The 25716-nt window shown below is 39.8% G+C and overlaps 6 protein-coding genes and 2 long non-coding RNA genes across 9 annotated transcripts; 4 read left to right on the top strand and 4 right to left on the bottom strand.

Annotated features, from left to right (window-relative positions):
- Positions 1–5950: 5950 nt before the first annotated feature.
- LOC130685673 (uncharacterized) lies at positions 5951–7743 on the bottom strand. The gene is made up of 4 exons (XM_057509000.2): positions 7414–7743; positions 6965–7357; positions 6600–6896; positions 5951–6527 (listed from the first exon to the last, which is right to left on the bottom strand). Exons 1-4 carry the CDS (start codon positions 7636–7638, stop codon positions 5991–5993), a joined length of 1452 nt encoding a protein of 483 aa, XP_057364983.1. The 5' UTR covers positions 7639–7743; the 3' UTR covers positions 5951–5990.
- A 112-nt stretch (positions 7744–7855) lies between these two features.
- On the bottom strand, positions 7856–9888 carry LOC130685677 (protein jim lovell-like). Of its 2 annotated transcripts, XM_059494588.1 has the most exons (6): positions 9749–9875; positions 9588–9692; positions 9323–9516; positions 8737–9262; positions 8366–8675; positions 7856–8285 (listed from the first exon to the last, which is right to left on the bottom strand). In XM_059494588.1, the coding sequence occupies exons 3-6, from the start codon at positions 9485–9487 to the stop codon at positions 8084–8086; spliced, it is 1203 nt and encodes a 400-aa protein (XP_059350571.1). In that variant the 5' UTR covers positions 9488–9516; positions 9588–9692; positions 9749–9875; the 3' UTR covers positions 7856–8083. The 2 variants fall into 2 exon arrangements, with proteins under 2 accessions (XP_059350571.1, XP_057364989.1); XM_057509006.2 differs by having other exon boundaries at positions 9323–9503; positions 9586–9888.
- Positions 9889–11092: 1204 nt separating this feature from the next.
- On the top strand, positions 11093–13741 carry LOC130685660 (acetylcholinesterase-like). Its single transcript, XM_057508981.2, has 13 exons — positions 11093–11222; positions 11286–11383; positions 11457–11588; positions 11665–11751; positions 11831–11915; positions 11982–12173; positions 12246–12436; positions 12500–12773; positions 12846–12961; positions 13022–13163; positions 13230–13347; positions 13417–13540; positions 13609–13741. Exons 1-13 carry the CDS (start codon positions 11108–11110, stop codon positions 13726–13728), a joined length of 1794 nt encoding a protein of 597 aa, XP_057364964.1. The 5' UTR covers positions 11093–11107; the 3' UTR covers positions 13729–13741.
- Positions 13742–14063: 322 nt separating this feature from the next.
- LOC130685661 (acetylcholinesterase-like) lies at positions 14064–16862 on the top strand. Its single transcript, XM_057508982.2, has 14 exons — positions 14064–14195; positions 14257–14354; positions 14421–14487; positions 14559–14623; positions 14693–14779; positions 14849–14933; positions 15004–15195; positions 15268–15458; positions 15513–15786; positions 15856–15971; positions 16030–16171; positions 16239–16361; positions 16427–16545; positions 16625–16862. The coding sequence occupies exons 1-14, from the start codon at positions 14081–14083 to the stop codon at positions 16739–16741; spliced, it is 1791 nt and encodes a 596-aa protein (XP_057364965.1). The 5' UTR covers positions 14064–14080; the 3' UTR covers positions 16742–16862.
- A 579-nt stretch (positions 16863–17441) lies between these two features.
- On the top strand, positions 17442–20819 carry LOC130685662 (liver carboxylesterase 1-like). Its single transcript, XM_057508983.1, has 13 exons — positions 17442–17600; positions 17659–17756; positions 17826–17957; positions 18757–18843; positions 18905–18989; positions 19056–19247; positions 19311–19501; positions 19563–19836; positions 19904–20019; positions 20079–20220; positions 20286–20403; positions 20468–20591; positions 20658–20819. Exons 1-13 carry the CDS (start codon positions 17483–17485, stop codon positions 20766–20768), a joined length of 1788 nt encoding a protein of 595 aa, XP_057364966.1. The 5' UTR covers positions 17442–17482; the 3' UTR covers positions 20769–20819.
- Positions 20657–20992, bottom strand: LOC130685696 (uncharacterized). Its single transcript, XR_009420696.1, has 2 exons — positions 20856–20992; positions 20657–20787 (listed from the first exon to the last, which is right to left on the bottom strand). It is a non-coding gene; the product is annotated as an uncharacterized LOC130685696 (long non-coding RNA).
- A 587-nt stretch (positions 20993–21579) lies between these two features.
- Positions 21580–24475, top strand: LOC130685663 (acetylcholinesterase-like). The gene is made up of 14 exons (XM_057508984.1): positions 21580–21740; positions 21799–21896; positions 21975–22042; positions 22103–22166; positions 22240–22326; positions 22399–22483; positions 22600–22791; positions 22880–23070; positions 23130–23403; positions 23470–23585; positions 23653–23794; positions 23855–23972; positions 24041–24164; positions 24229–24475. Exons 1-14 carry the CDS (start codon positions 21626–21628, stop codon positions 24334–24336), a joined length of 1782 nt encoding a protein of 593 aa, XP_057364967.1. The 5' UTR covers positions 21580–21625; the 3' UTR covers positions 24337–24475.
- Positions 24476–24805: 330 nt separating this feature from the next.
- LOC130685695 (uncharacterized) lies at positions 24806–25230 on the bottom strand. Its single transcript, XR_008999649.1, has 3 exons — positions 25170–25230; positions 25007–25097; positions 24806–24927 (listed from the first exon to the last, which is right to left on the bottom strand). It is a non-coding gene; the product is annotated as an uncharacterized LOC130685695 (long non-coding RNA).
- Positions 25231–25716: the final 486 nt, after the last annotated feature.

Genomic DNA, 25716 nt, shown 5'->3' with positions numbered 1-25716 from the left:
CAAATAGGAGAAAACAACACACGACGAGAACGCGAGCAACACATCGAACAAGCCACACACATTCCACCTCCCCCGGCTTTATAAGGCACGCATTTATAATGGGTTCACGTTCGTGAGTCAACGAGTCGAGAGCCGCGTGAGACTCGACACGTCATGGTTCTCGTGCGGGAGTAGACTGAGCGCAAAAGACGTCTACCCCAGAACTTTTGAAGTATACAGCAGCAACCCTGAACAGGGTTCGGACGTCAACCCAAATCGTAAAAAAGCTTGGTCGCATTCTCTAAGGCGCACCACACGGTAAGCAGACGAAGGCAAATAGGTGAGACCTCTAGCGATCTCTTTGTTCATTACCTCTATTTCTTCGCGCGCACAAACGATGCCTACTTCTTAATCCATGTGAATCGTTAAGCAGACAATGCATAGTTAAGGCGGAAATAGGAGGTGGGACCCGAATTTCTAAAATTAAAGACAAGTTATGCACGAAGGAGGAAACGAAACACATGACTGCTTTATCACCGGCTTCATCTTGAACTTTTTCGAGGGACAGCATGAACTGACTGTGATAAAGAAATAAGATGCAAGCAGAGGTTCCATTTAAGCATTCTCAGACATAACTTCCGTTGAATGGATGTTTTTAAATATTTCAACACTTTCCTTTCTCGCCGCCGGTGGGGAGGGTTAAGAAAGTAATTGGCATCAGCTACTGGCATATAGTCATAATTTTCTTTTTCTCTCTCTCCCTCTCTGCATAGTTTTTGACCTAAAGTCTGTTCCTGCGCATGTAGAGAGGAAGAGTCACGTAAAATATCGTCTGCTAGACGGGTGCATGAAACGATGCAGGTTTAGAGATAGCAAATACTATTATGTGAATTTGTGTTTTTCGCCTTTTCTGAACGAATGGTTTTTATCTCACACCGTTCTGATAGAAAGGCTCTTCAAGTGAATTAGATGAAACGATACAACAAGACATAAATCAGACGGCAGTAAAAGACCAAGGAACGTGGGCTTATTTTACCCACTTGGCGGGAGAGTAGACGAGACCGATTGCTAATTTACAATTTCAAAGGCAAGAGTCATTGAGCTTGCATTGAAACTGCCGAATTATTCTGGTTGCAAATGAGATTAAATTAGCTGAGGGGATTCAACCTATTCAGCTGCTGAGACGAAATCTGACTGAAACTAAATATGCTGTCATAGCTTTGCTTTCAGTTTCAATGAATTTCAGAGGCTGAGAAAGTACTGACATGAGATGTCATTAACCGACTGCCACTGTCTCTTTCAACAGTCGAACATCATCCAGTCATTTCGTTGGCACGCGCTAGCCAGCTGCTGCTGTTTAGACAAAAAACAAAGATTTTGCTCGCCGTCGTGGTTTCACTATTAACAGTGCAACACAGTCGGCAACATTCGATCTCTTGACGACGTGAGAAGACATCATCTTTCGTCGCTTTCCTTTTTGCTGCAATAAGAATATCTGAATACGTGTCAGTCTCATGTAGGACCACACGCTGTGTGTTACGTTTGGATGTAGATGATTGCACTGCTGCGACAAAAGACGATGACATCTTTTCAAGAAAAAAAAAGAACGAATTCTGCAACAATCCGGCCTGGAATAGCAAGATCCAATTTTATGGACCATGAAAGGAGGGGAAGGAAAAAGCAGACGAAAGAAGAAAGTCACCATTTTTGTAACTATTGGTTAACCTAGGATCTACACATTCTTTTTGTAAAAGGAAGAAAAAACCTGTCAGTTCGGCCTCCGTTTCATTGTCGTCTATCCCTACAATGCTACGTACGCCGTACGTGGAACGAGCAAGAGAATAAGCACAAGCCAACACATACTGTGTGGGCAGGAAAAGTGACGTAGTGTTACGTTGTGTGAGTGCAACGCCATCATCCTGTTTAGAAAATATGATAATAAATCAAATACACGAAAACAAAATCGACGAAATGCAACAAACAACAATACATCTTAATCCGTCTTCCTCCTTTCCTTTTTCCCCCCCTCCACAGAAAATGACGTCCCGACTGCACGTCATTCAAACGCAAAAAACTAAAGAAATAAAAAAAAAACTTTTACTTTTTTTTCTCTATCAAATTCGTCCGTTTCATTCACGGACTTGCATGCTGACGTTGAAAAACTCTGATTGGAACTCGCATGACGAAGGAGGGAAAAAGGTTTAATATTCAAAAGTTTCCATTCTTCCCTCTGAATTTAATATTATTCATTTCTTTAGCAGGTGGCGGGTTAGTTAAAAACGCCTCGCCCAACGACGTCGCTCGGCACCTAACTGCGCCGCAACAAACGATGTCGTAGGCGAAGAAAGAAGAGGATGATGGAGCTGCGTCATCGGGTCTCAAGATGAGTTTGATGGTGACGGATCGATACGATCTCTAAACAAGGAAGGGGAGGGTGAAGCTAAAAGAAGAGATAATGCAGCCTATGGGAGGGTGTCAATTCTCTACAACTCGGCAGTTTTTCTTGTTTCATCAAAGCAATCGAAGCAATACAGTCGCGTACAGCTAGGACGTGCGTGAAATGAGAGCTGTGACACTCAGTGGACGGACTACAATCTGCTGACATTAGCAGCAGTCGGGCAAAGCAGTTCCTGTTGTAATACACGTAACAGTCTATTCATCGCTCGTGGGAACAAGACGATTAGGTGATTGGAAAGGCGCATTAATCGAACATAGTGCTGCCCATCTTGTATACTCAGCGGCTTGGATGGTTTCATTAGCATGCCCCCGTGCTCTTTATCAGCTGACCCCCAACAACCAGTGGGTCGATTTCAATCCAATTATCTACCTTCGTAGCACATGACGATGATCTATTTTTTAACGATCGTTGTCTCACAGTAATGGGAACCATAATCTTCTCAAGTTTTTTATTCTTCTTCTTCTTGTATACCGTTAACATTTCTTTCACGAACTCGATCTGTCATCCAACAGGGAACAGCAACGCTGGTGCACAACGAGGTGTCATGGGTGCAATAAATCAAGAAATACAACTTACTTCGCTCTATTAGATCACGGCTTATATAGTTGATGGTTGACTCGAGCTCCTGGGCCGACGTGACCTCTTACAACAGTAGACAAAAGATGACCCCCATCGATTCCGTCTGGGTATGTATACGTGTGCCGGCAAATCGCGTCACTTCCAAACTTCTCTCCTCTGCCGCTTGTTTCCACCAAGGCAGTATGTGTATCCACCGCTGACAAGTACAAATTAGTTGCTGACGCACAGCAACCTTTGCCAAAGTCCCCCGTTACCAGCCGAGCGTCAACTCACATCAATGACGGAAAAGAGAGGCAAAAAGATAGACCATCTATAATAACGATCGATCATGTGTGTGCACTTTTCACGGCGGAGCTTAACACAACAATAACAAGAACAAAAAAAAAGAGCTTTAGTCGGCCGTCGCAATATACTTCTAGCACTAGTCCGTATACAAAGATCCAATCCATTTCAACAAAGAATAAAAATAAATAATAATAGAGAAAAGAGTAGCGAAACGTTATGACGTGCGGGCATCGCTCGTAATCGGTGGCGGGATCTGAGAGACATGAAAAAGCGCCTTTATACGGAAAAACCCTAACAAAAGAAAAGATACAATCATTTAACGAACACACGAAGGCTTATAAATCTTATCGTAAAAAGAAGCTCGATGAAAAAGAATATTTTTTTTTGCTGGGGCGGAAATCGTTGTTGGCGAAGTCATCATGGGAGTGGCAAGTGAAATGTCAAAGTCAGTCGATAAAAGTGTTAGTGGAACGGCGACAGATCCATTTCCCTTAAAAAGAATAGGTGGTGCTAGTGGAAAGGAACGACCTATTTAATTGCGTCATTCTATGTCGTGTTTGCGTTAGTGTCACGTGGGACTGTCTGTTATTGCGGCACGTTAGGGAGGGCGTCTCGTCATGCGCCACGGTTGGCATTAGCTGCCACCGAAAATGGATTGGTGATCGCTCAGAGTGTCGCGTCTGTAAATGAATCAATCTTCCTCGTCGACATGGCCGCCAAGTGGTCACGAATGAAGACGGAAGTGATTCATGCAATAACCGATTTCTAAAAACCGCCTTTTCACATTATGCATCTATACAGCACCGAACGGTCGGAGCACATCAAGTTGTAAAAATGAAATCCCAAAGGACTAGATTAAATTTTTGCCACCGATTACACAAGCAGAGTCCAGTTCTTGGAATCAACAATGCACTCGTATGAATAGACTTCGTTAAACTACCCTAAACTAGTTTTGCGGAGGATTCGGCCCTTCGGGGAGCTTTGCCATTTCACTTGAAACATGGAAAGTTTGCTACTGGACAACTATTATACGGATAGAAGTTGAAGGCAAACGGCACGAATGGAAAACGGCAAATAGTCGGCAGAAATCTCTTTTCATCTTTATCTTATAAGAAAGTGAGGGTCGAGCGTCTTCGACCATGATCTTCAATGCGGGCATACTCCCTATACTGATCACTAAAGGAAACGGATATAAAACGCATCCCACAGGCAAAGCAAATTGAATCTTCGATCGACGGCGTTCTCACAAGAGGGACTCGATGAACGGGGTAGATTTCTGGGGAACGCTCTGACTTCATAACCGCAAATAAACGAGATTGTCAAATATGAAATGGCAAAATGAAACCGTTGCATTTTTTAGAAAAAATGCATCACGGCGTTCTCTTTTACGTTCTACATTAAATCCTTTATGACAAGCGCTAGAACAGCTCTAGAAACAGAATGATAGCCGGAATGTACCAAGTAATCGAAAGTGAAGCTTTCGTCGTTTAAATTTTTTTGCTATGTACATTACGAACGATAAAGCATACCTCAAAACACCAGGACAAATATCTGTCGACGTCGCGGCTATTTGGTATACAATGCGCATCAAGCATTCTTCAAAGAACGATTGGTCAACTGAAACTGAGAATATTAATTAACATAGATTTTAAAATGTGGCTAACAGTTAACATACATTTACCTCAGATTTGCGGATTCCTTTGGGCATTTTTGTACTGTTGATCTAAAAGTTGGATTATGCATATACAGATAGAAAGGTGAAACTGAAAGTATGCTGTTAACAATTCAATGCCTGGTTAAGCAGTATTTCGATTTGACATTGGGCTTACAACATTACATGACAAGCTTCATTCCTTTTGGGTCAATTTGGAACATAAGAGTTTTCAGACAATTTACTGACATGTTTACCACTGTCTTTTGGAATAGGAGGATATGCCAAAAATGGCATTTCACATTCAATTCAAATATTCCATTATGATTCTTGAACTAACTGAATGATAACCTCTTATTCACTGCATCATGCAATTCCGTTTTGCCAATTTTGTTCCCAGCAGACATGAAGGTTGGCTTTTTAGTCTGGAAATGGTAATGGTATCGTTCAATGGATTGTGTGATTCGTCTTCTTGCAACTAAACGAACACACAATCCAAACACGCCAATTCTAACGTGATGCTGTTGAAGTTGCGTTTGGAAATGTTCAGCATATCTTACAAAATCACATAGAAACTACGTTGAATTTTGGAAATATTATAAATCTAAGATTAATAAAAAAACGTTATAAATCAATAATCATTATATTATTATTCCCTGTTAGCAATGGCAGCAGCAAAATTCGCTAGATATGTTCACAAAACACAAATAAAATAACGATGAACTTACAAATGGTCGTGAATTTGAAACCCGTTAAACTGAAGGATCGTTGAGGGGCTGGTGTCGTCTGCTACCATGACAGAGGCCCCTGTTGATAGAAACTGATAACTGAAATTGATTGTTAAAATGTGGTTAACAGTTTACCCACGTTTACCCCTGAATTTTTTAGGAGGAATTTAGGATTATTTGAGACATGATTTCTTGCCGATTTAGAAGTTCGATTAGGCACATACAAATATTTAAGCATTGCAGAAAGTATGACGTTAACAAGTAAATGGCTGGTATTGTTGATATTTTCATTTCACATAGGCACACAACATCATACAACAAGCCGAATGCTTTCGGCATCAATCTGGAACCTGGAGTTTTTCGATAATTTGCTTTGGCACTTCGACCACAAGGTGTCCGAACAGCAAGATTTTTCGGAAACGGCAGTACCCACCCGCTTTAAATATTCAGCGACGATTTTTTTCCGAAACTTTTTTAATGGCAACTCCTTATTGTCCGCAGCGCGCAATAACATTTTGCCAATCGAAATCCATTTGACTTTGCCGCAAGGCTCTTCAGTTTGAGAAACGCTAATGATGTCGCTTGATGGATTGCACGATTCGTTTTTATGCGTTTGTAATTCCACAGTTTTCTTAATTCTTTTTGCACTACCGCCATTGATAGCAGGTTTCATATGGTCAACATCACTTTTTCGCTTTTTTCCTTTTGTTTTTTCTGCCGCTTTTTGAATGACGCCATTTTTCGCTTTAACCGCCCGTTTCTCTTGTAATGCTTTTGCAATGAAATCCCATAAATTTTCAGCTATTGGGGAGTTCACTTCATAACCAAGGTTGTTTTGCAAAAAATTCTGGAAAAACAAAACAAAACAAAACACGCACATAATAAAAGTTATTTTATGATGATTTATACGCACGACTACCTTGAAATCCGTTTTTTTAATGCCATTCCAAGTCTTTGGAATATTTTCGCGCGCGGTTATCTTTTCACCTGCATCACTTACTAATTTTTGGTTATCTTTGTCTATTAAATTTCTAACAAAACTTAACCACTCAGAATTTTTTTCTTTCTGGAATGGTTTGGGTGGAATTCCTTTAGCATATATTTTTTCATTCTTCTGTTTAATGTGCTGATCTTCCAGGGCTTTTGAAATCAGGATGCGTAATTTTTCATCAATTACAGAATCCACTTGGTAATCAGGGATGTTTTTCAAAAAATTCTAATATTTAAAAATTGCAGTTAGAAAACCCTCTAGTCTATAAGCATGAATGTTAAAGATATACATACCACAAATTTGTTTTTTTTTATTTCCTGCCATTTCTTAACGTAAAGAATATTAGGTGCAGTGCTTATTTTCCTTAGGGAGTTCATTAGTTCTTCATTGGTATTTCTTTGAATTAGATTTTCAATTGCGATTGCCCATAATTTTTTACTTTCTTCTTTGCTGTTTGGACTCTTTTTTGCTTTATTCTTGGCAGGTCCAGCAGCCAATCCTTTGGTTGCCAGTTCTTCATCTTTATCTCTAACTTTATCTGCAACTCTATTTTCTGTTTTGAGGTCGTTTTTCACATCTGTGGTTTTCTTTTTCTTTTTTTCTTTCTGATCATTAGACACCAGATTCCATAACTGTTCATCTTTTGTCGGGTTGCCTTGGTAATTCATTAAGTGTCTTAGGTAGTTCTAAAATCAATGGAAAACATTATAAAAATGCTATTGTTTCCTTTGTAAGGTATTACCAAGAATTTGGGCTTATTTATTTTGTTCCATTTAATGGGAATTTCTTCAGCATCACACATTCTCTGTAGAATGCTTGTCAACTCATCATTGGTGTTTGCTTGCATTAAATTTTGTACCATGGCGACCCATGCCTGCCTTTGTTTCTCATAAGGTTTATACACGAGTTCTTTCGCCACACCGGTTTCTTCTTTTGAAAAACATTTTTGCTTCACCGTTTCTATCATCCTTGTATACTTAAACTCAAATCTATAACAAACAAAACTTGCAACCTGTACTTTTTAACGTAACTTTTTAATACTTGCACCTTATGTTATTTCTTCTTTCTCACACGTGTATCAATGTTTTAACGAGACTTGCAGACGAACGACGTTGCCAATATTCTATAAGAAGAATGGATTTGGTCGCGATCCAATTTCTGTGTTAGTAGTCTTCGTCCCGAAATTATGTTCGCAGAAAAATTTTATTAAAAAACGGATGAGGGGAAATGAGGAATGATATAACATCGCGAAATACGAATGTGTCACTGGAGTGAGAACCATAATATAGCTACACAAAAGGATTTTGTTCTTAAAAAATAACCAATGGTGACAAAAAACTTTCTTTAGTAGCAAGGTGATCGCTAAATATTAAATAAAGCTTCTTGGACACTTATTGTTGTAATTTCTCAACTCATTCTGATTCTGAGTGGGGGATGATAAGAGATCCGACCTCATCTTCTTCTTCTATTTCAACTTTAGCAGTGTGGGGCAAAATCTGTGAACCTTCGGCCATTTCTTGCGTACTCTGTTGCTGATGCAATCGCTGGCGATGGAGTCTCCTGGTTTTCACTAGATATCGTGGGGTAACTAACACTTCAGATATCCCTGTTGCCCTTTTCGAAAATAGGATCAACGTAAAAATGTACTGCAATAGTTTTAATTTCATTAAAATTTCAATTTACGTTGTACGTACTTGTCGACTTCTTCCTGGATGATTTGAGAAACGGGAGTGGATTCGTTAATGGCTCGGCTGCGGCAGTCTGCGACCAGTTTGTAGTTTTGAACAACGTGCATGTCGCCATCGTGATCGTGTTGGTTGAGAGCGTGAAATCGTCCTTCGTGGCAGACTAGTCGACCGGGGCATTTTTCTTTGTAACAGCATCGATAATATTGTTTACCGTTAAAGTACCGACGTATTCGGTACACGTATCCTTCTTGAATGTCAGCAATCAGATTTGATCCTCGTCGACGTCCCTCGATTGGCTGATATCTCCCCTCAACGTCTTTTGCATACGAATTTTTTTTTTTTAATTGCTAAAATTCGAATTTTGAATCCTTTTGTACCTGTAACAAACGGAATGTTTTCGTCCGATCTTAAATTTTCGTCATGCTCCTCTTCTTCCGCTTCACCCGCTGGATTTTCATCTTGGGCGTCAACTTCCAACTCGAGTGTAAGGTAAGCGGCCTGGATGGCATTGGGGGCTAATGGGGCTTCAGTCATCGCTTCTTTTCGCGGTCTAATAACGGGGCGGTGAACAGATGGAGTATTTACTTCTTTTTTTGACAGTTTGTTCATTTTTGGAGGCAAAGCTGAAACAGCATCCCCCAAAGACCTTTTGTGGCTTGATTTTTGTGCTGTTAGTTTTGGAGGTGGATTTGCTTTCTTGGAAGTCTGGGGTTCTTCTTCTCCATAATTAACAAGGCCTGATATTTTTAAAGCTCTTGCAGTTTGGAGAAACTTCTGTAACTCTGTGTGGTCTATATTCACACATCCTTTGTAAATGTACTCTACTATAAGTTTTAGGAGGGAGTAGTTTACATTGTTAAGAAAAATAATTGCTTGCTTGTCGGAATGATCTGCCAGTAATTCCTAAAAGGTTTTATTTATGATTATTTGTCAATTTTGGTTAGACACTCAATGAAAATTCACCTTAAAATATGGACTACATGCACAGAGAATCAATCTGTGTGCCTTTATATGCCTTCCATCAGCCGCTAATGTGCAGTCTGTAAGAGTGTCATTTTGCCTGAGACTCGATAGAGCCTGTACAAGAAAGGCTGATTGGTTTTTCCATTCCAGATTACAGGTCATCATTTTTCTTGAAATACACCTAAATGATGATTAATGTTTGTTTCTTTACAAAACAAGAAGGAAAAATCCGTTATGAAAAAAAGTAAAAGTTGGTAACGTACTTGGCTGTGATGAAAACAAGGCGGCCTTGAATCGACTTTTAGACCTTCAGGTTTGGGGGCCAAATGGAAGCCGTTCGACTTTCTAGGCGTTGTTTTGGATTCGATAACTTTTTAACATAAATGAAGAATTATATATTTCAGTCTAAAATTTTGAACAGTTAACTCTTCAAATCAGTACGAGGTAACAAACAGTCGATTTTAGATGGAAAACGATCAGAAAAACAAATGTTAGACGTTTTGGGCTTTCGGCCGGCTGGTTGAGGCCAAGAGGGCTTTGTGTCCAACTGGCAAAGCCAGGGATCTCTACTAACGCCACTTGAAAGTGGCAAGTTTGGCAACTAACAGCCAAGCACCAACCTGCGCCAACTGTCAGGAAAAAATAACTTTTTTTAGTCGCTGTTTACCAACAACCTGCACGTTATTTTTGTTTATTTTTACGGCACGTAGTTACATCTACCTATGCTTTGCTGTAATCACATGTCATTTACTTCTTTAATCTAGCCGGAATAAAATATAATTGTATTTTATTTTGTTGAATAAAAAATTCTTTAAAGTGAAGAGAGGGGTTTTGGTGCCTACTGTTTATCTTTCTAACATAGGCCAATGGATTTCATTAACATTTGTCCGTTCGATTGGACTATATGCATGTTAGCACTTCTATTTGGAAGTGCGATTAGCTGACAGATCTTTAAGAGTTTTTGCAAGGCCACCTTACAATGCAAACAGACAATCGCTTTCTAGGTCGACCATGGCTGTTAAACTGATAGCAGCAATTTTTTCACAACTCAATAGATTTGCCTGTATTATTATTTGCATTTCCAGACACATTGGGCTTTTAATTTTTTCTATTACTAAAAAGCTGCTATGGAAACCAAATTTTTGTTATGCTCCAATGTTAAAAAAGTTTTCCAAATTTTTTAAAATGCATGAGAGCATCCAGCATCTCCGGCACCCAAAAGATATTCTATCTGTTTAAACATTCAATTGATTCCTTTTTTAAAATTTGTTTCTAGGATAGTGTTATTCTGATATGCTTAACTGTCTATTAATGTTATTCTTTCAAAACCAACATTTTGACCGGTATGACCTATCGTTAAAAAGCATACAAGGAAGAATTTTCTTAAAGATTAGGTAAGGTGTGTGCCAATCAGATTTTATATTTCTTTTGAGGTAATAGAATAAATTTACGAAATAACGGTAAAGGTTAAAAATTCAGTTAAAATGTGTATTACCATAGCGGCAACCGAAAAATAAAGTACGTAATTTCCAAATACAACTCGATTAAGTGCACCCCATGACCAGTTCAATAGGATCCCAAAATATTGATTTTATCTTGATAACGTAACGTGAGCGTGTAGCTGAATCTTCCATGACATGTGAATGTGATAGTAAAACAGAACGCAAATAGTCACAATACAAATAAACTCGTCTTGATACAAAACAAAAAAAACGTTAAGAATAAAAGCACTGGGCGGACAAATAAAAACTTGGATTAGCAAGAGTTTCTTAGGGTTTGGCGGTCATGAAATTCAAGGCGTTGTGCGTTTTACTAGCAACCTACTTGGCTATGCCATGTTGTTCCGAACCTTTTATTATGGAACTTCCTGGCTACGCAAAAACTGTTTTGGGAGGTTATGGTGAGTTTTTGCACTTAAGTTCCGCATTTTAGTGTTCAACTTCACGTTAAATCAATTCTAAAGGAAACCTGAGCACATCCTGGTACGAGCCTCGACGTCCGTTTTACTCTTTCCGCTATTTCCATTATGCGGCAAAACCAACTTATGAGACTCGATACCTGGTAATTGACGTGTACCTCAATAAATAAGAAGTCACATAGTTAATCAAATGTGTTACCTGTCGCTACATACCAGCCTCCGGTTCCTTCAAACTATCCATACCCAGATGACGAAATCTATAACTCAATTGATTTACCTCCTGGTTGTGCCCAAGGTGATCGTAATGGACTAGAAGATTGTCTTATCCTGAGCGTTTACACGCCTAAAGTAAATAACTTATCTTTTACTTTTTCCGTTGCACCTTCTAACGACATTGCTACAATCGAATACCAATAATATGTAGTTTCCAGGTAACGCTTCAGATCTGTCAACGACGTTTGACGACTTGTTGCCTGTCATGGTTTGGATACACGGCGGTTCTTTCATATTCGTAAGAAAGAAAAAAATATGTTAAAATGTTTAAATAAAATAATAATGGTTATCTATTGGTTGGATGTGTAACATACTAGGGTCAAAGTATTATCTACGAGCCTAACACCTTTATGGCACATGATGTCGTTATGGTTGTAATTCAATACCGTCTTGGTCCTCTCGGTAAGCAGTCACGATCCCTCTCCATACATATTGATTGGTTATCGTTAATCAAACCTATCACTTCAGGGTTCCTGTCGTTAGGCACGGACGAAATTCCGGGAAACGCGGGTATGGCCGATCAAGTAGAAGCTTTGCGCTGGGTACAGAAGTTCATTAAATATTTCGGTGGAGACAAAGACAAGGTCACCATTGTTGGGGAAAGTGCTGGAGCAGCAAGTGTTGGTTTCCTTCTTCTTGCACCCCAATCTAGAGAAGAAAGTAAAGTTTTAAATACAGTCAAAAGATAAGATAAGAAAGTGACAACTGTTTTCAACATCACTTTCGGATTAGACCTCTTTAGGTATGCAATTGCCGAATCAGGCTCTATGTTGGCTGATTGGGCAGTCGATCGTAACTCCACTAAACACGGATACGTGATTGCTGAACTGGCCGGCTGCCCGCTTGAGCCCTACGAGGAACTACTGCATTGCTTACGAAGCATTGATGTCATTGCTCTACAGGCTGCTCAATCAGCTTTCTCGGTATATTTCTTTTCCCTTATTAAGTTACCATCAGCCCGCAGTCTCGTGTGATCCTATTCTCAGGCCAATGATGTACTTAATGGCGGATTGGGTTTCGGGGGGCAATCTCCCGTGATCCAGACGGCCGGAAAAGTGAAGTATTTGACAGAAGAACCGAGACATTTGATTGAAAGTGGCCAATATAAAACCGATGCGCATCTTATGTTCGGTGCCAACGAAGGAGAAGGAATTATGGCTTTAGATATGACTCTAGACTTGTACATCCGGCCAAACGGTTTAGAAAATGACGAAGTCTTTTGGAAATACGATTCCGTGAGAACTATACTCGCAGCTCTAGGTATCATAATAACCTCACGCACATGAACATATTGTTGTAATTAATACGCCGCTTGCTATGACTTTCGCTCAGGAATTCGTGATGACACTGGTGCTCTAGGAGACGCTTTAACAACGAAATATCTTAGCTATGCTGTTGATTCTTGTCAAATGGGAAACTTTACTGTTATGATTCCCGGTCTGGTTGACGTAAGTCAACAATTAGAATTCTACTGAAAAAGCCGATATTCTTTGCAATTTTTCTTTTAGATAGCTGGCACCTTGTTCCTGAAAGCCGGTGGTTGGCAAACGGTGTTGCTTCACACAAAATTCAACCCACACGCTTATTGGTACTCGTTTGATTTTTTCGGCAAAGTCAGTTTGATCAGCGCCGACGAAATACTTCCGCGCGGTGCGATGGATATTGTTCTTCAGCATTGGAAAATCCGTGTAAAATTCTTGTTTGGGAAATTTTTAGGTGTAATGCACGCTGATGAAATTATGTACCTGTTCACGATGCCCATTCCGCATAACGAAACGGAAATCGAATTGTCGAGAAAAATGTTAGAAATTTGGACGACATTCGCTACATACGGGCAAGCCCTATACCTTATAGCTTCAACTTGTAAGCAAATCATTAAGTACCTGTTCGTTTCATCCCACAGAGAACCAACACCAGACGCGGTGACTATGAGAGAAGGTATTCCGAAATGGCCTCCCTACACTCACGAGAAAAAAGAATTCATGGCAATCAACAAATACTGGAGTGTCAAAAATGACTACACTTTGGTAGTATTCGAATGCAGGGCTACTATTTAATTTAAACTGAACTAACAAATAGAAATTACCGGAAATAGTATTACACAGTTACTGTGGATAAGGCGGGGCCGAGGTCCGTTAGTCGACAATCTGCCGAAGCATGTGCCAACGAGTATTGGACTTCGAAGAAGAAGCACGAACGTCGTCGTGCTGCCTAACTGGCAGACTGCACACCCAAATAGATGCGAAAAATCACAGTGACTTCCCTGTGAATTCAAACAAGAATAACATATATTCAATTGCATTAGTACGTAGTTCCTATTTAAGGAAATTAATAATTGTTGTTCAGTCAGACTATGAATATGTTTGTGTGTCATGAAAGACAAAACGCCGATAAAGAAGCATATCATGATGAAAGGGTGACAAGTCTGGTATCTTATTTAACTAACAGACCACTGGCTAGACACAAAAAAATACAAAAAAAAATCTTATTGATAACGACAAAGAAAAGTATCGTTAAACTTAAGAAAAAAAATAGTATGCGGGCTCATTCTGTGCAAGCAGAAAGATATGAAACTCACGGTGTTGTGTGTGTTGGTAGCAGCCTACCTGGCTGCACCATGTTCCTCGGAACCGTTCATCATGGAATTGCCAGGATATGCAAAGGCCGTCATGGGTGGTTATGGTGAGTTTGCGTTCTATCAATTTGGCGACGTACAAATGGTTTGCAAGGCAATTTCTAACAGGAAACGCAAGCACGTCCTGGTACGAGCCTCGACGTCCGTTTTACTCCTTCCGTTATTTCCATTATGCGGCGAAACCTACTTATGAGACCCGATTTCTGGTAAATGAGGTTGTACACAATAGATTAGCAGATTGCGATTAATTGGGTATTTTATCTATAAACCAGCCTCCGATACCGTCAAACTACCCTTATCCTGACGATGAGATTTACAACTCCATCGACTTGCCACCAGGTAAATAATTGCATGCAATTGAGACTGCGGTATCGTGAATAATTGGAATAATGCAAATTAAAATTCATCAGGATGTGCCCAGGGAAATGATAATGCATTAGAAGACTGTCTTATACTTAGTGTGTACACCCCACATGTAAGTAAAATAAAAGCAATGTCCAAAAATTTAAGTTAGTTACCTGTAATGTGGTTGTAAATAATTTAGTTTCCAGGGAACGCTTCTGATCCTTCTACTACATTTAACAAACTGCTGCCTGTCATGGTTTGGATACACGGCGGAACATTCGTAACTGTAAGATCGAAAAACGAAATGAGTTAGTGAAATAACACGGATACTTAAATTTCACATTATTAAATTCAGGGTCAAAGCGCCCTTTACGAGCCAAACACTTTTATGGCACATGACGTCGTCGTTGTTGTAATCCAATATCGACTTGGTGCACTCGGTATATTTTAACAAAAACTTGAAATTGTAACCATAAGCACAGCAGCTGCAATTACCATTTTTCTTTAAAGGATTCCTTACGCTTGACACGGAGGAAATACCGGGAAATGCAGGAATGGCCGATCAAGTTGAGGCTTTGCGTTGGATTCAAAAATTTATTAAATACTTCGGCGGTGACAAAGACTGTGTAACCATTGTTGGTGAAAGCGCCGGGGCAGCAAGTGTAGGATTTCTTCTCCTATGTCCTCAAGCCCGAGAAGAACGTAAGTAAAAACGAAATGGAACTTATCGTTACACTCATCGATTGAACTATTTATCTATTGTTCAAAATACAGGACTTTTCCACAACGCCATTGCTGAATCAGGCTCTATGTTGACGGAATGGGCCCTTGATCGTAATACGACTAAGCATGGATATCGAATTGCAGAGCTGGCTGGATGCCCTCTACAACCCTATGCCGATTTACTCCACTGCTTGCGAAGCATAGATGCCATAGCCTTGCGAAACGCCCAAAAAGCATTTTCGGTATTTTCTATTTGGAGAACAAAAATTATTGCAGTTTACTAACGCTTCTTGTAGAAAGAAGATCAGAAAAATGGTAACATGGGGTTCGGAGGCCAATCTCCTATTATGCAAACTGCGGGAAAAGTCCGCTATTTGACCGAGGAACCAAAAACGTTGATTGAACGAGGAGAATACATGACGGACGTGAACATTTTGTTCGGTGCTAATGAAGGCGAAGGCATTATGGCTTTCGATATTATTTACCGTGGCTACATTAAACCGAATAATCTTTTTGACAACGAGACCTTCTGGAAGTACGACAGCGTCAGAGCTATTCTTGGCGCTTTAGGTGAGGATCCCTTAAAAGTATACACCTTAAATCTATCACGTCATACCTGTTTCATTTGAAATACTGCAGGGATTCGTGACGACACAAGTGCGTTGTCGGATGCTCTCATCACCAAATACTTAGGTTATGCCGTTGATTCTTGTCAGATGGGTAATCTGACCGTCATGCTTCCCGGTTTAATCGACGTAGGTGGCCATTCTATTAACAAGAAACAAGAAAATTAAGGATGTTTTCGTTTTACAGATTACTGGCACTTTGTTCTTGAAAGCTGGTGGTTGGCAAACGGTATTAAAACACACCACATTCAATCCTCACGCTTATTGGTACTCGTTTGATTTCCTAAGTAAAGTCAGCATTATTGGCGCTAGTGATTTCCTTCCTCGAGGTAAGATAATGATTTATAAATTGCACTGCCTATCCCAGTAGACATTACGCGTTTTATTGACTTACAGGTGTGATGCACGCGGATGAAATTATGTATCTATTCACTATGCCGATCCCGCACAACGAAACGGAAAAAGAACTTGGAAAGAAAATGATTGAGCTTTGGACGACTTTCGCTACCTACGGGCAAGCTTCATGTTTTGTATTTTTTTACAACATGCTCAGCCTAATATATCAACGAAATTATTTAGGGAACCAACACCGGACGGAGTGACGATGAGGGAAGGCATTCCGAAATGGCCTCCCTACACCCACGAAAAGAAAGAATTTATGGCCATCAATAAATACTGGAGTGTCAAAAACGATTACACTTTGGTAAAAGCGTTCAAAAGTCAAATGGGGATTAGTTTTCTTTTTAATGTTAATACTCGAATTTGTTTATTCTTATTTGCAGTACTACACCGTGACTGTGGACAAGGCAGCACCAAGAATTGTAAGTCAAAGCGCTGCACAGGGATGCGCTGACGAGTATTGGGCATCGAAGAGAGAGCTACATCATCGACATGATTAAGCTGGATTAACTGCTATTTTCTCAACAGAAAAGTAGTTGTGCGAGTTGTCTTGAGCTTTAGCTTAATGCTGCAAGTCCTGCTAATACTACGTTGATTTCAAATAGCTAAATAAAGCGTGTTTCCGCTTGTATAATATCTGGGTTTAACATTGCAAAATCGCTACTGAATGGTAATTCAACGTGAAAACGTGAAAATAAAATATCGCAAGCCAAAATATTTCGATCGATTATCGCATCCTTCCATTTAAAAATTTTTATGAAAGAATTCGGGAAAAAAACCGACAATAGCATACGTGATTAGCCATCAATTTGATTATGTTTTGCATTTTACAACTCTAGTTTCACGGACTGTTAGGCTTGATTTGAAACGGTGTCACAAGTATAGAAAGGAAAATTTGTTATCTACTTAATAATAGTTCTAGTAGGATTAGTGAACAGTACCAAATAACAAACCCAACATAATGAGATAGGAACATCAACATCCTATATCAATAAGTAAATGTAAAATTGTTATCTTCTCTTCAAATACAAACGATAGCGCAGGACCAGAAAAAGTGTAAACAAATAAACACTTTGGATATCTCTTTTAATAAACATTTCAAACAGAAAGCGAGCACAAAAAATCATTACACGCAGAGCTGATGTGATTTGATACGAAAAACACTTTCACGTGATGTAGTCGATAAAATTAAATAAAATACTTCGATTCCATTCAGTGTGTAAAAGCTTCTAGTGTCAGCAATGGTAAAATTCGCGGTGCCATGTATTTTAGCTATTGCCTACTGGGCAGGGCCTTGTTTTTGTGTCCCCTTCATTATTGAATTGCCTGGCTATGCGAAGGCTGTTATGGGAGGATACGGTAAACCAACTAATTGATTCTAAGTGAAACAATCAAATAACACTGTCACGATGAACAGGAAACCTCAGTACATCTTGGTACGACCCACAACGTCCGTTTTACTCTTTCCGCTATTTCCATTATGCTGCCAAGCCGACTAACGAGACGCGATTTCTGGTAATTTAAAACATGACATTGATGATAGTAACGGATCTGGTTAACCAAATCTATTTCCTGTACAACTAGCCTCCAGTTCCTTCTAATTACCCTTACCCAGATGACGAAATCTACAACTCTATCGATGCCCCACCAGAATGTTACCAAGGTGACGAGAATGGAGGGGAAGATTGTCTCATCCTTTCTGTCTACACACCCAAGGTACGTAACGTACCCGATTTAACGCAGTACGCTGTTTCACTAATACGTCCGTGACATCAACAATTAGTACAAGTGTCTCGTAAAGGATACGAAAAACAAATTCGGCAGGCAGATCTTTACCACGCATCGTTCCCTAATTTCAAACAATAACTGCATGAGATATTTCAAAAAGCAAAAGGAGATTACCTGTCGAAAATCGGTAGAAGTGTGTTTACGAAACGTGTTGTAAAGAAACACACAAGGCAGTTCCAGAGCTGAATATGCGTGGAACGATTGTCTAGTTGCACATTGAACCAGCAAATTTTACCTTAGGTTTTACCAACTAACACTGAATTTACGGCAGAAAGCGACCATTCAGTGAGAAGGCAGGAAAGAGACTGCTGGATCAGCAGTATCAGTAAGGAACAATACGCCCTCGATACAGGGGAAAGGGTTCTCAAAAGGCGGCCATCATGAAATTTTCTATCCCTCACCCCTGAAGATTTTGGTGCAGTGTGCAAAAAGGTGATACATTGCTTTTTTAGCACCCACCTGCTTGAGGCAAGGACGCATGCCCGGGTTACATTGCTTGTTAGCCCTTAGATTAATCACGGAGTACCGTATAGCCAAAAGATAAGTAAATTCAAATATTGCAAGTAACGCAGAACACACACAATAGCGCATTTTTGAATTCACAATTTTTTTACTTGTTTGCTGAAGAGTAGTCGATTGCCACTCACACACAAATTAACATACTTGAGAAGCTGCAAGATGTTTAGCCTTTTCTGCATTGATGAATTGTTTGATTGTATGTTTACAGTTTCCTGGCAATGCTTCCGATCCTTCTACTACTTATGACGATTTGCTGCCCGTTATGGTCTGGATTCATGGCGGTTCTTTCGAATATGTAAACAAACTTGCAACAAACTGAAAAACCTTTGTTTTAAAAACTCAATTTCTCACTTTAGGGTCGAAGTATAACCTACCAACCACAAACTTTTATGGCTCACGATGTTGTTATGGTAGTCATCCAATACCGTCTTGGTCCTTTTGGTAAACTGAAAATCGCGTTCGAATGCATCAATTTTTAAAGAAGGAATTGACATTCTTATTCACCAGGATTCTTATCGCTGGAAACGGATGAAATACCTGGAAATGCTGGCATGGCTGACCAAATAGAAGCTTTACGCTGGATCCAAAAATTCATCAAATATTTCGGTGGTGATAAAGATTGCGTTACTATTGTTGGCGAAAGCGCCGGAGCAGCAAGTGTCGGTTTCCTACTTCTTGCTCCTCAAGCGAAAAATGAAAGTCAGTACAATCCCAAAAACTTTGAATATATTTACCATTAACGTGTAAATCTTGACTACACAGAATTTTTTCATCACGCCATTGCCGAATCTGGCTCAATGTTGACTGACTGGGCATTGGATCGTAATGCTAAGAAAAACGGAATGAGAATCGCAGAGTTCACAAATTGCACACTGGAACCTTACGAGGTGTTGTTGCATTGTCTGAGGAATCTTGACGCTTACACGCTTCGTCAAGCTCAAAAACAATATTCGGTATAGTTTTTTTCAATCCTTGATTGAGATTAGAAAATGACTATTTATTAAATGATATTAGAGAGAAGACGAAAGGAACGGTGGGCTAGGATTTGGTGGCCAATCTCCCATTATCCAAACGGCCGGAAAAGAAAAATATCTTACGGATGAGCCAAAAGCCTTGATTGAAAGAGGAGAATACATGACAGAGGCCAAAATTTTGTTCGGTGCTAATGAAGGTGAAGGCATTATGGCGTTCGATTTACTGTTAAACAGGTACATCAGGCCAAATGGTCTGGATGGCGACGTAAACTTCTGGAAATATGACGCTGTTAGAGTCGTTTTCGGTGCACTTGGTAAACGCAAAATTGCTCCTAATTAAAGGCGAGGTTAGTGCTGTGATCAGTAAAATTAATTGGGCAGGTGTCCGCGATGATACTGGAGCTTTGGCGGATGCACTGACTACTAAATATCTTGGCTACGCCATCGAGTCTTGTCAAATGGGAAATTTTACAGTCATGATTCCAGGTCTCATTGATGTAAGAAAAATGTGCTATTAATTTATTGAAGGTAATAATTTTTGTTCTGCTTTTCCTAGATTTACGGCGTCTTATTCTTAAAAGCTGGTGGCTGGCAAACAGTGTTACTTCACACAAAGTACAATCCCAGCGCTTATTGGTATTCTTTCGACTTTTTTGGAAAAATCAGCTTGATCTCGTCTGATGAAGTTCTTCCGAGAGGTTATCTACTTCGTGTTATCAGTTACAAGCAATTTAATTTACCAATTTGCATGAAAAATGCACAGGTGTGATGCACGCTGACGAAATCATGTACCTGTTCACAATGCCCATCCCGCACAACGAGACCGAAATCGAGTTATCCAGGAAAATGTTAGAAGTATGGACAACGTTCGCCAAATACGGGCAAGATTTAAAAATAAACTTAATATGATTACCCAGTGATTACAATAAGTTTTAAACGCCACAGAAATCCAACACCAGACGGAGTGCCAATGAGGGAAGGTATTCCGCACTGGCCAGCCTACACCCACGAGAAAAAAGAGTTTATGGCGATCAACAAATATTGGAGTGTCAAAAATGACTATTCGCTGGTAATTATTTAACAAAATTAATGTTTGATTTTACCTGAAATTAATGCTGGGGGCTTTTGGTTACAGTATTACACCGTTACGGTAGACAAGGCAGGGCCGAGGTCCATCGATCGTGAATCCGCTGAAAAATGTTCCAACGAGTATTGGGCATCAAAAAGAGAGAGACGCTTTGCTTGAACGGTTGTTACATAACTGCCTGAATAAATGACATTAAAATGTAAAAACTGCTAGCTTTGTCAGATTTACATTTTCTTTAAACCTTACCCTTTCCCTTGTCTTGGCCATGGACAAAGTAAATACCAAAATAAAATCTGTAACGCAAGCGGAGAAAATTTTGTATGTCATTAAGGTCTGGGGTGAGGCCACCAACTAAAAGAAAACGTACTGCCTTTTTTCTCAAGGAAAGGTGCAAAAGGAAGGGTACGATAAACGATATGGTTTTAGCTCCGATCCTTCTCCACCGTTTTCGTTCTCTTCCTTAATTTTAATTTTCCTATTGCTTAGTTTTATGAAGAATTCATATTTCTTTAGTTTATAATACATTTTATGTAATCATAGGAGATTCGATAACTTATCAGCTCGTACGATTGCAAGCTTAGAGAATGGTAAACTATAATATGATTTCTAAAAAACGAATTCGCTGACATTAACCTAACAAACGGTTTTAGCTGCTTATGTTTCGCATAACGAGTTTCATCTAACGCTAGAACAGTTTTCCGAGATTCCCTTAACGATGCTGTAACTGCGAAGCAATAAAAATTAGCTTTACATTTAGAATTCGAGACGAAAGTTTCATTTCAAAACGACAGGTAAATAAAACATCCTTACACGTGATAACGTAGCATATGTGAATCAACATCGATAATGCAAAGGGAGTGTCGATCAATAGACGAAAACGTTCCATATCTTCCTCTACTTGTCAAACAGACTCTAAAATAGAACAAATAAACGATAGCGAGTATGGATCCCATCAAAAAGTAAATGCTGCAAACGAAAGTGCGGGACTACGAACGAATTCGTACTGGTAGGCAGACATGAAATTCGCGGCGTTATGTGTGTTGGTAGCAGCCTACCTGGCTGCGCCATGTTACTCGGAACCGTTCATCATGGAATTGCCAGGCTACGCAAAGGCCGTCATGGGTGGTTATGGTAAGTTGGCGTTCCATCAGTTTAGCGACGTATAAATGTACATGGGAAATTCGTGCAGGAAACCTAAGTACGTCCTGGTATGAACCTCGCAAGCCGTTTTATTCCTTCCGTTATTTCCATTACGCCGCCAAACCCACCTACGAGACAAGATTTCTGGTAACTGGTGATAATAATGCGTGAAGAACAAGCGATGAATACCTAACCCATTTAAACTTTTGCATGTGATGTAATCAGCCTCCTGTTGCATCAAACTATCCCTATCCTGATGACGAAATCTACAACTCGATCGATTTGCCACCAGGGTATCTAAATTTAAACACTTCGGTTTCAGTTGGTTTCAAAAATTATATTTGATTCTATAGATGCGCACAAGGCAGCGATAATGCATTGGAAGATTGCCTAATCCTTAGCGTTTACACTCCTATGGTAACCTTGGTTTTACTTAATTCGATTTCTTTGTCTAAATCGATTTTCTTAATATTCACTATGCTTTTTCTAGTTCCCGGGTAACGCATCTGATCCTAATACCAGTTATGACAACTTGCTGCCCGTTATGGTCTGGATTCACGGAGGTTCTTTCGCATACGTAAGCTTATCGAGGGAAACAGCATGTGGATGAATTAAGTAATTTAATTTGACCTATTCACTTATGTTTTAGGGTCAAAGTATTATCTACGAGCCTAACACCTTTATGGCACATGATGTCGTTATGGTTGTAATTCAATACCGTCTTGGTGCTCTTGGTAAGCTGTTACAACAACTGGTTTCCATAGAACCGCCTAACTGTGAAATTGATTCAAATGACAGCTTTATCAATATATATCGACTTGTATGATTGATTACATTTTTCTCGGAATAGGATACCTGTGTCTAGACACGGATGAAATTCCCGGAAACGCTGGCATGGCTGATCAAATTGAAGCTTTACGTTGGGTACAAAAGTTCATCAAATACTTCGGTGGTGATAAGGACAAGGTCACCATTGTTGGAGAAAGCGCCGGAGCAGCAAGTGTTGGCTTCCTCCTTCTAGCCCCTCAAGCAAAAGAAGAAGGTTAACGAACAAACACAAACAAAAACAACTGATTACATTTGATTCAACCGTCATTATTTACTGATAATATTTCTCTCTTTAACTACAGGTCTGTTTAGATATGCCATTGCCGAATCTGGCTCTATGCTAACTGACTGGGCCCTCGATCGCAATGCCTCCAAACACGGTTATCGAATTGCTGAACTGACCGGTTGCCCGCTGGAACCTTATGCTGACCTGCTGCACTGCTTGCGAACCATAGATCCCATTGAGCTGAAACGCGCTCAGGGCGCGTTTTCGGTCAGTGCATTTCCTTTTGTATAGCTTTGCCTGTAATAAAAACGTTTGCGTATTTTCAGAACGAAGACGAGAAAAATGGAGGGCTTGGTTTCGGAGGGCAATCACCCGTCATCCAAGTTGCCGGAAAAGAAAAATATTTGACAGCAGAACCGAGACAACTGATTGAAAGTGGACAATACATGACGGACGCGCACATTCTGTTTGGTGCCAATGAAGGCGAGGGCATCATGGCATTCGATATGATGTTAGACGGATACATCCAACCCAACAACCTTATGGAAAACGAAGACTTTTTCAAGTTCGACGTAGTTCGAGTCATTCTAGGCGCTTTAAGTAAGAATCGAAAATATCGATTATTTACAATTTATTCGTAACATTTAATTTCGATTAACGCTATAGGTGTTCGCGATGACACGAGCGCTTTGTCGGATGCGCTGATTTCAAAGTACCTGGGCTATGCAGTTGATTCGTGTCAAATGGGAAATTATACAGCCATGATCAATGGATTGATAGACGTAAGTTTACACTAAGGTTCCCTTTCGTAAGGTAAAATTTAAAAATGTTCTACGTGTTTCTATCCAGATTTGTGGCGCACTTTTCCTGAAGGCCGGTGGCTGGCAAACTGTGCTGCTACACACCAAATACAACCCTCACGCTTATTGGTATTCATTTGACTTTTTCGGCAAAGTCAGTTTGATTGGAGCTGACGAGACTCTGCCCCGCGGTAAGGTAACATTCCCAGCCCATTCCCTCGGTCGTTTTATTAAATTGTCTCAACGTACAGGTGTCATGCACGCCGATGAAATCATGTACCTATTCACGATGCCGATTCCCCACAACGAAACGGAGATCGACTTGTCAAGGAAAATGATTGAAGTGTGGACCACTTTTGCCACATACGGGTGAGTTTCAAATGTTGCAAATCTTTTGAAAATCACTATCCTTTATGTTGACACACATGCGTTACTAGAGAGCCGACACCAGACGGAGTGACGATGAGGGAAGGCATTCCGAAATGGCCTGCCTACACCCATGAAAAGAAAGAGTTTATGGCCATCAATAAATACTGGAGCGTTAAGAACGATTATTCTTTGGTAACTATTGACTAGTGGAAATAGCAGTTAGTTCGGCTTGATTAATGAGGAGTTTTCTTCGTAGTATTACACCATAACGGTGGATAAGGCCGGACCGAGAACCGTCGACCCAGAAACCGCAAAAGAATGTGCAAACGCTTATTGGAAATCCAAGAAAGAGAGACGTCACTAAACACGAAAGACGACACTTCCCAAGCTATTCTTTGTAGATGAAAAAAAAACCTAATTTGTGACAGGCCATTGTTTTATTACAATGTTATTAACCAGGTTTGTCCACATTCTATTTCAAAATAAAAGACGTGGGGAGTGAATCATTTGGCTATTTCGATTGTCCCTCTTGTTAAACCACGACCAACTGTACGCAGATTTTGCAATTTTGTGAAGCTTATTATTTACTTGTTAATAGCTGTTTTTAAAAAAGCATGTCATGCTTTTCTTATTTTTATCAGTCTCGTGACTTGGACAAACAAATTTGGTATACATCGTTCGATGTCAACTGATATATCCACGAGACAACGCAACAAAATGATAAAAATAAGATGTGCTTTTTCATCGATAATCCAGCTTGATAATTTTGTCTAGGCTCCTTGATATGCTAATACTCCTGATCGACTTAAAAACACTTACTACTTTGCGATGTTATTCTTCGGGCAGACCTGAATTTGAACTCTCTTCTTAGACTGAAAAAAAGATCAAGAACAAAGAAATATAGTCCACCATCGATGCAACATGGAAAGGAATCGAGATTCAATCATCGATATGTCTGTCAGGGAAACAAACGAGATCACTGGGTTTAGATAAGTCGATACACAAACTGATTCCATGTTTACTTATTGGTTTACCTTCGTTCTCTTTGCTCGCTAGTTTCTGACGTTATCGCCAAGCCACTTGTTTTTCTTTTTTGACATGTTGAGCAGATCGGCAACCTATTTTCTTAAAAAAAAAACCAAAACTTTTACGACAAACAGTCAACTGTTACACAAACACCCCGTCGTTTTGGAATACCTTGGATGCACCGATTCTTTGCGATAGAGACGCCTGTACGTCAAACAAAAATGACGAGAAAGTTGAACACGTAGCTCTACTTCCCCCGGAATGGGCAATTTTTATTGAAATGACCGAAGGCGTCCTAAAATAACAACAGACGAAATAATAGAAAAAAAAAACAAAAGAAGGGCAAACTTTTTGCCTCGAGATGAATACACTATCTTACCTTTCCCCCATTTGCCAGACAGGAATGGAATCAACTGTGAAACACGACCATGACGGATGAAGCCGTTATAAAAAGGTGCACATTTGACGTAGGGGAAGATGTGAAAAATATTCCATATAGTTTCACCTTTAAAAATAAACAAAGTGTCCAATAAAACTTTGTCACTAATGCCCATATATCCATGGCCCCAATAACTTATAGACATACACACACAACTGGTTCCGTTGTTAGTTAAAACAAAGCAGTAAACGAATATTACGGCGGGACCCGCTACAACGAGGTAGAAAAATCGTGTCAACTTTTTTACGACGTCGGGTCTTTTTTTTTTTTAAAAAAAAA

The sequence above is a fragment of the Daphnia carinata genome, chromosome 3, assembly GCF_022539665.2.
Source record: "Daphnia carinata strain CSIRO-1 chromosome 3, CSIRO_AGI_Dcar_HiC_V3, whole genome shotgun sequence".
NCBI lineage: Eukaryota > Metazoa > Arthropoda > Branchiopoda > Diplostraca > Daphniidae > Daphnia > Daphnia carinata.
Note: the sequence above shows the minus strand (reverse complement) of the source record. Positions and strands in the feature narration are given on the sequence as shown.

Coding starts and splice junctions, on each gene's coding strand:
- LOC130685673 (XM_057509000.2), bottom strand. CDS start 7,638: ATGATAGAAACGGTGAAGCAAAAATGTTTTTCAAAAGAAGAAACCGGT. Junction 7,358..7,413: donor TAAATAAGCCCAAATTCTTG/GTAATACCTTAC, acceptor CATTGATTTTAG/AACTACCTAAGACACTTAAT. Junction 6,897..6,964: donor TAAAAAAAAACAAATTTGTG/GTATGTATATCT, acceptor TTTAAATATTAG/AATTTTTTGAAAAACATCCC.
- LOC130685677 (XM_057509006.2), bottom strand. CDS start 9,487: ATGATGACCTGTAATCTGGAATGGAAAAACCAATCAGCCTTTCTTGTA. Junction 9,263..9,322: donor CATGTAGTCCATATTTTAAG/GTGAATTTTCAT, acceptor AAAACCTTTTAG/GAATTACTGGCAGATCATTC. Junction 8,676..8,736: donor AAACATTCCGTTTGTTACAG/GTACAAAAGGAT, acceptor CGTATGCAAAAG/ACGTTGAGGGGAGATATCAG.
- LOC130685660 (XM_057508981.2), top strand. CDS start 11,108: ATGAAATTCAAGGCGTTGTGCGTTTTACTAGCAACCTACTTGGCTATG. Junction 11,916..11,981: donor ATACCGTCTTGGTCCTCTCG/GTAAGCAGTCAC, acceptor CTATCACTTCAG/GGTTCCTGTCGTTAGGCACG. Junction 12,962..13,021: donor TGATTCCCGGTCTGGTTGAC/GTAAGTCAACAA, acceptor TTTTTCTTTTAG/ATAGCTGGCACCTTGTTCCT.
- LOC130685661 (XM_057508982.2), top strand. CDS start 14,081: ATGAAACTCACGGTGTTGTGTGTGTTGGTAGCAGCCTACCTGGCTGCA. Junction 16,172..16,238: donor TAGTGATTTCCTTCCTCGAG/GTAAGATAATGA, acceptor ATTGACTTACAG/GTGTGATGCACGCGGATGAA. Junction 16,546..16,624: donor TCAAAAACGATTACACTTTG/GTAAAAGCGTTC, acceptor TCTTATTTGCAG/TACTACACCGTGACTGTGGA.
- LOC130685662 (XM_057508983.1), top strand. CDS start 17,483: ATGGTAAAATTCGCGGTGCCATGTATTTTAGCTATTGCCTACTGGGCA. Junction 17,601..17,658: donor GGCTGTTATGGGAGGATACG/GTAAACCAACTA, acceptor CACGATGAACAG/GAAACCTCAGTACATCTTGG. Junction 20,592..20,657: donor TCAAAAATGACTATTCGCTG/GTAATTATTTAA, acceptor TTTTGGTTACAG/TATTACACCGTTACGGTAGA.
- LOC130685663 (XM_057508984.1), top strand. CDS start 21,626: ATGAAATTCGCGGCGTTATGTGTGTTGGTAGCAGCCTACCTGGCTGCG. Junction 23,795..23,854: donor TGACGAGACTCTGCCCCGCG/GTAAGGTAACAT, acceptor CTCAACGTACAG/GTGTCATGCACGCCGATGAA. Junction 24,165..24,228: donor TTAAGAACGATTATTCTTTG/GTAACTATTGAC, acceptor TTTTCTTCGTAG/TATTACACCATAACGGTGGA.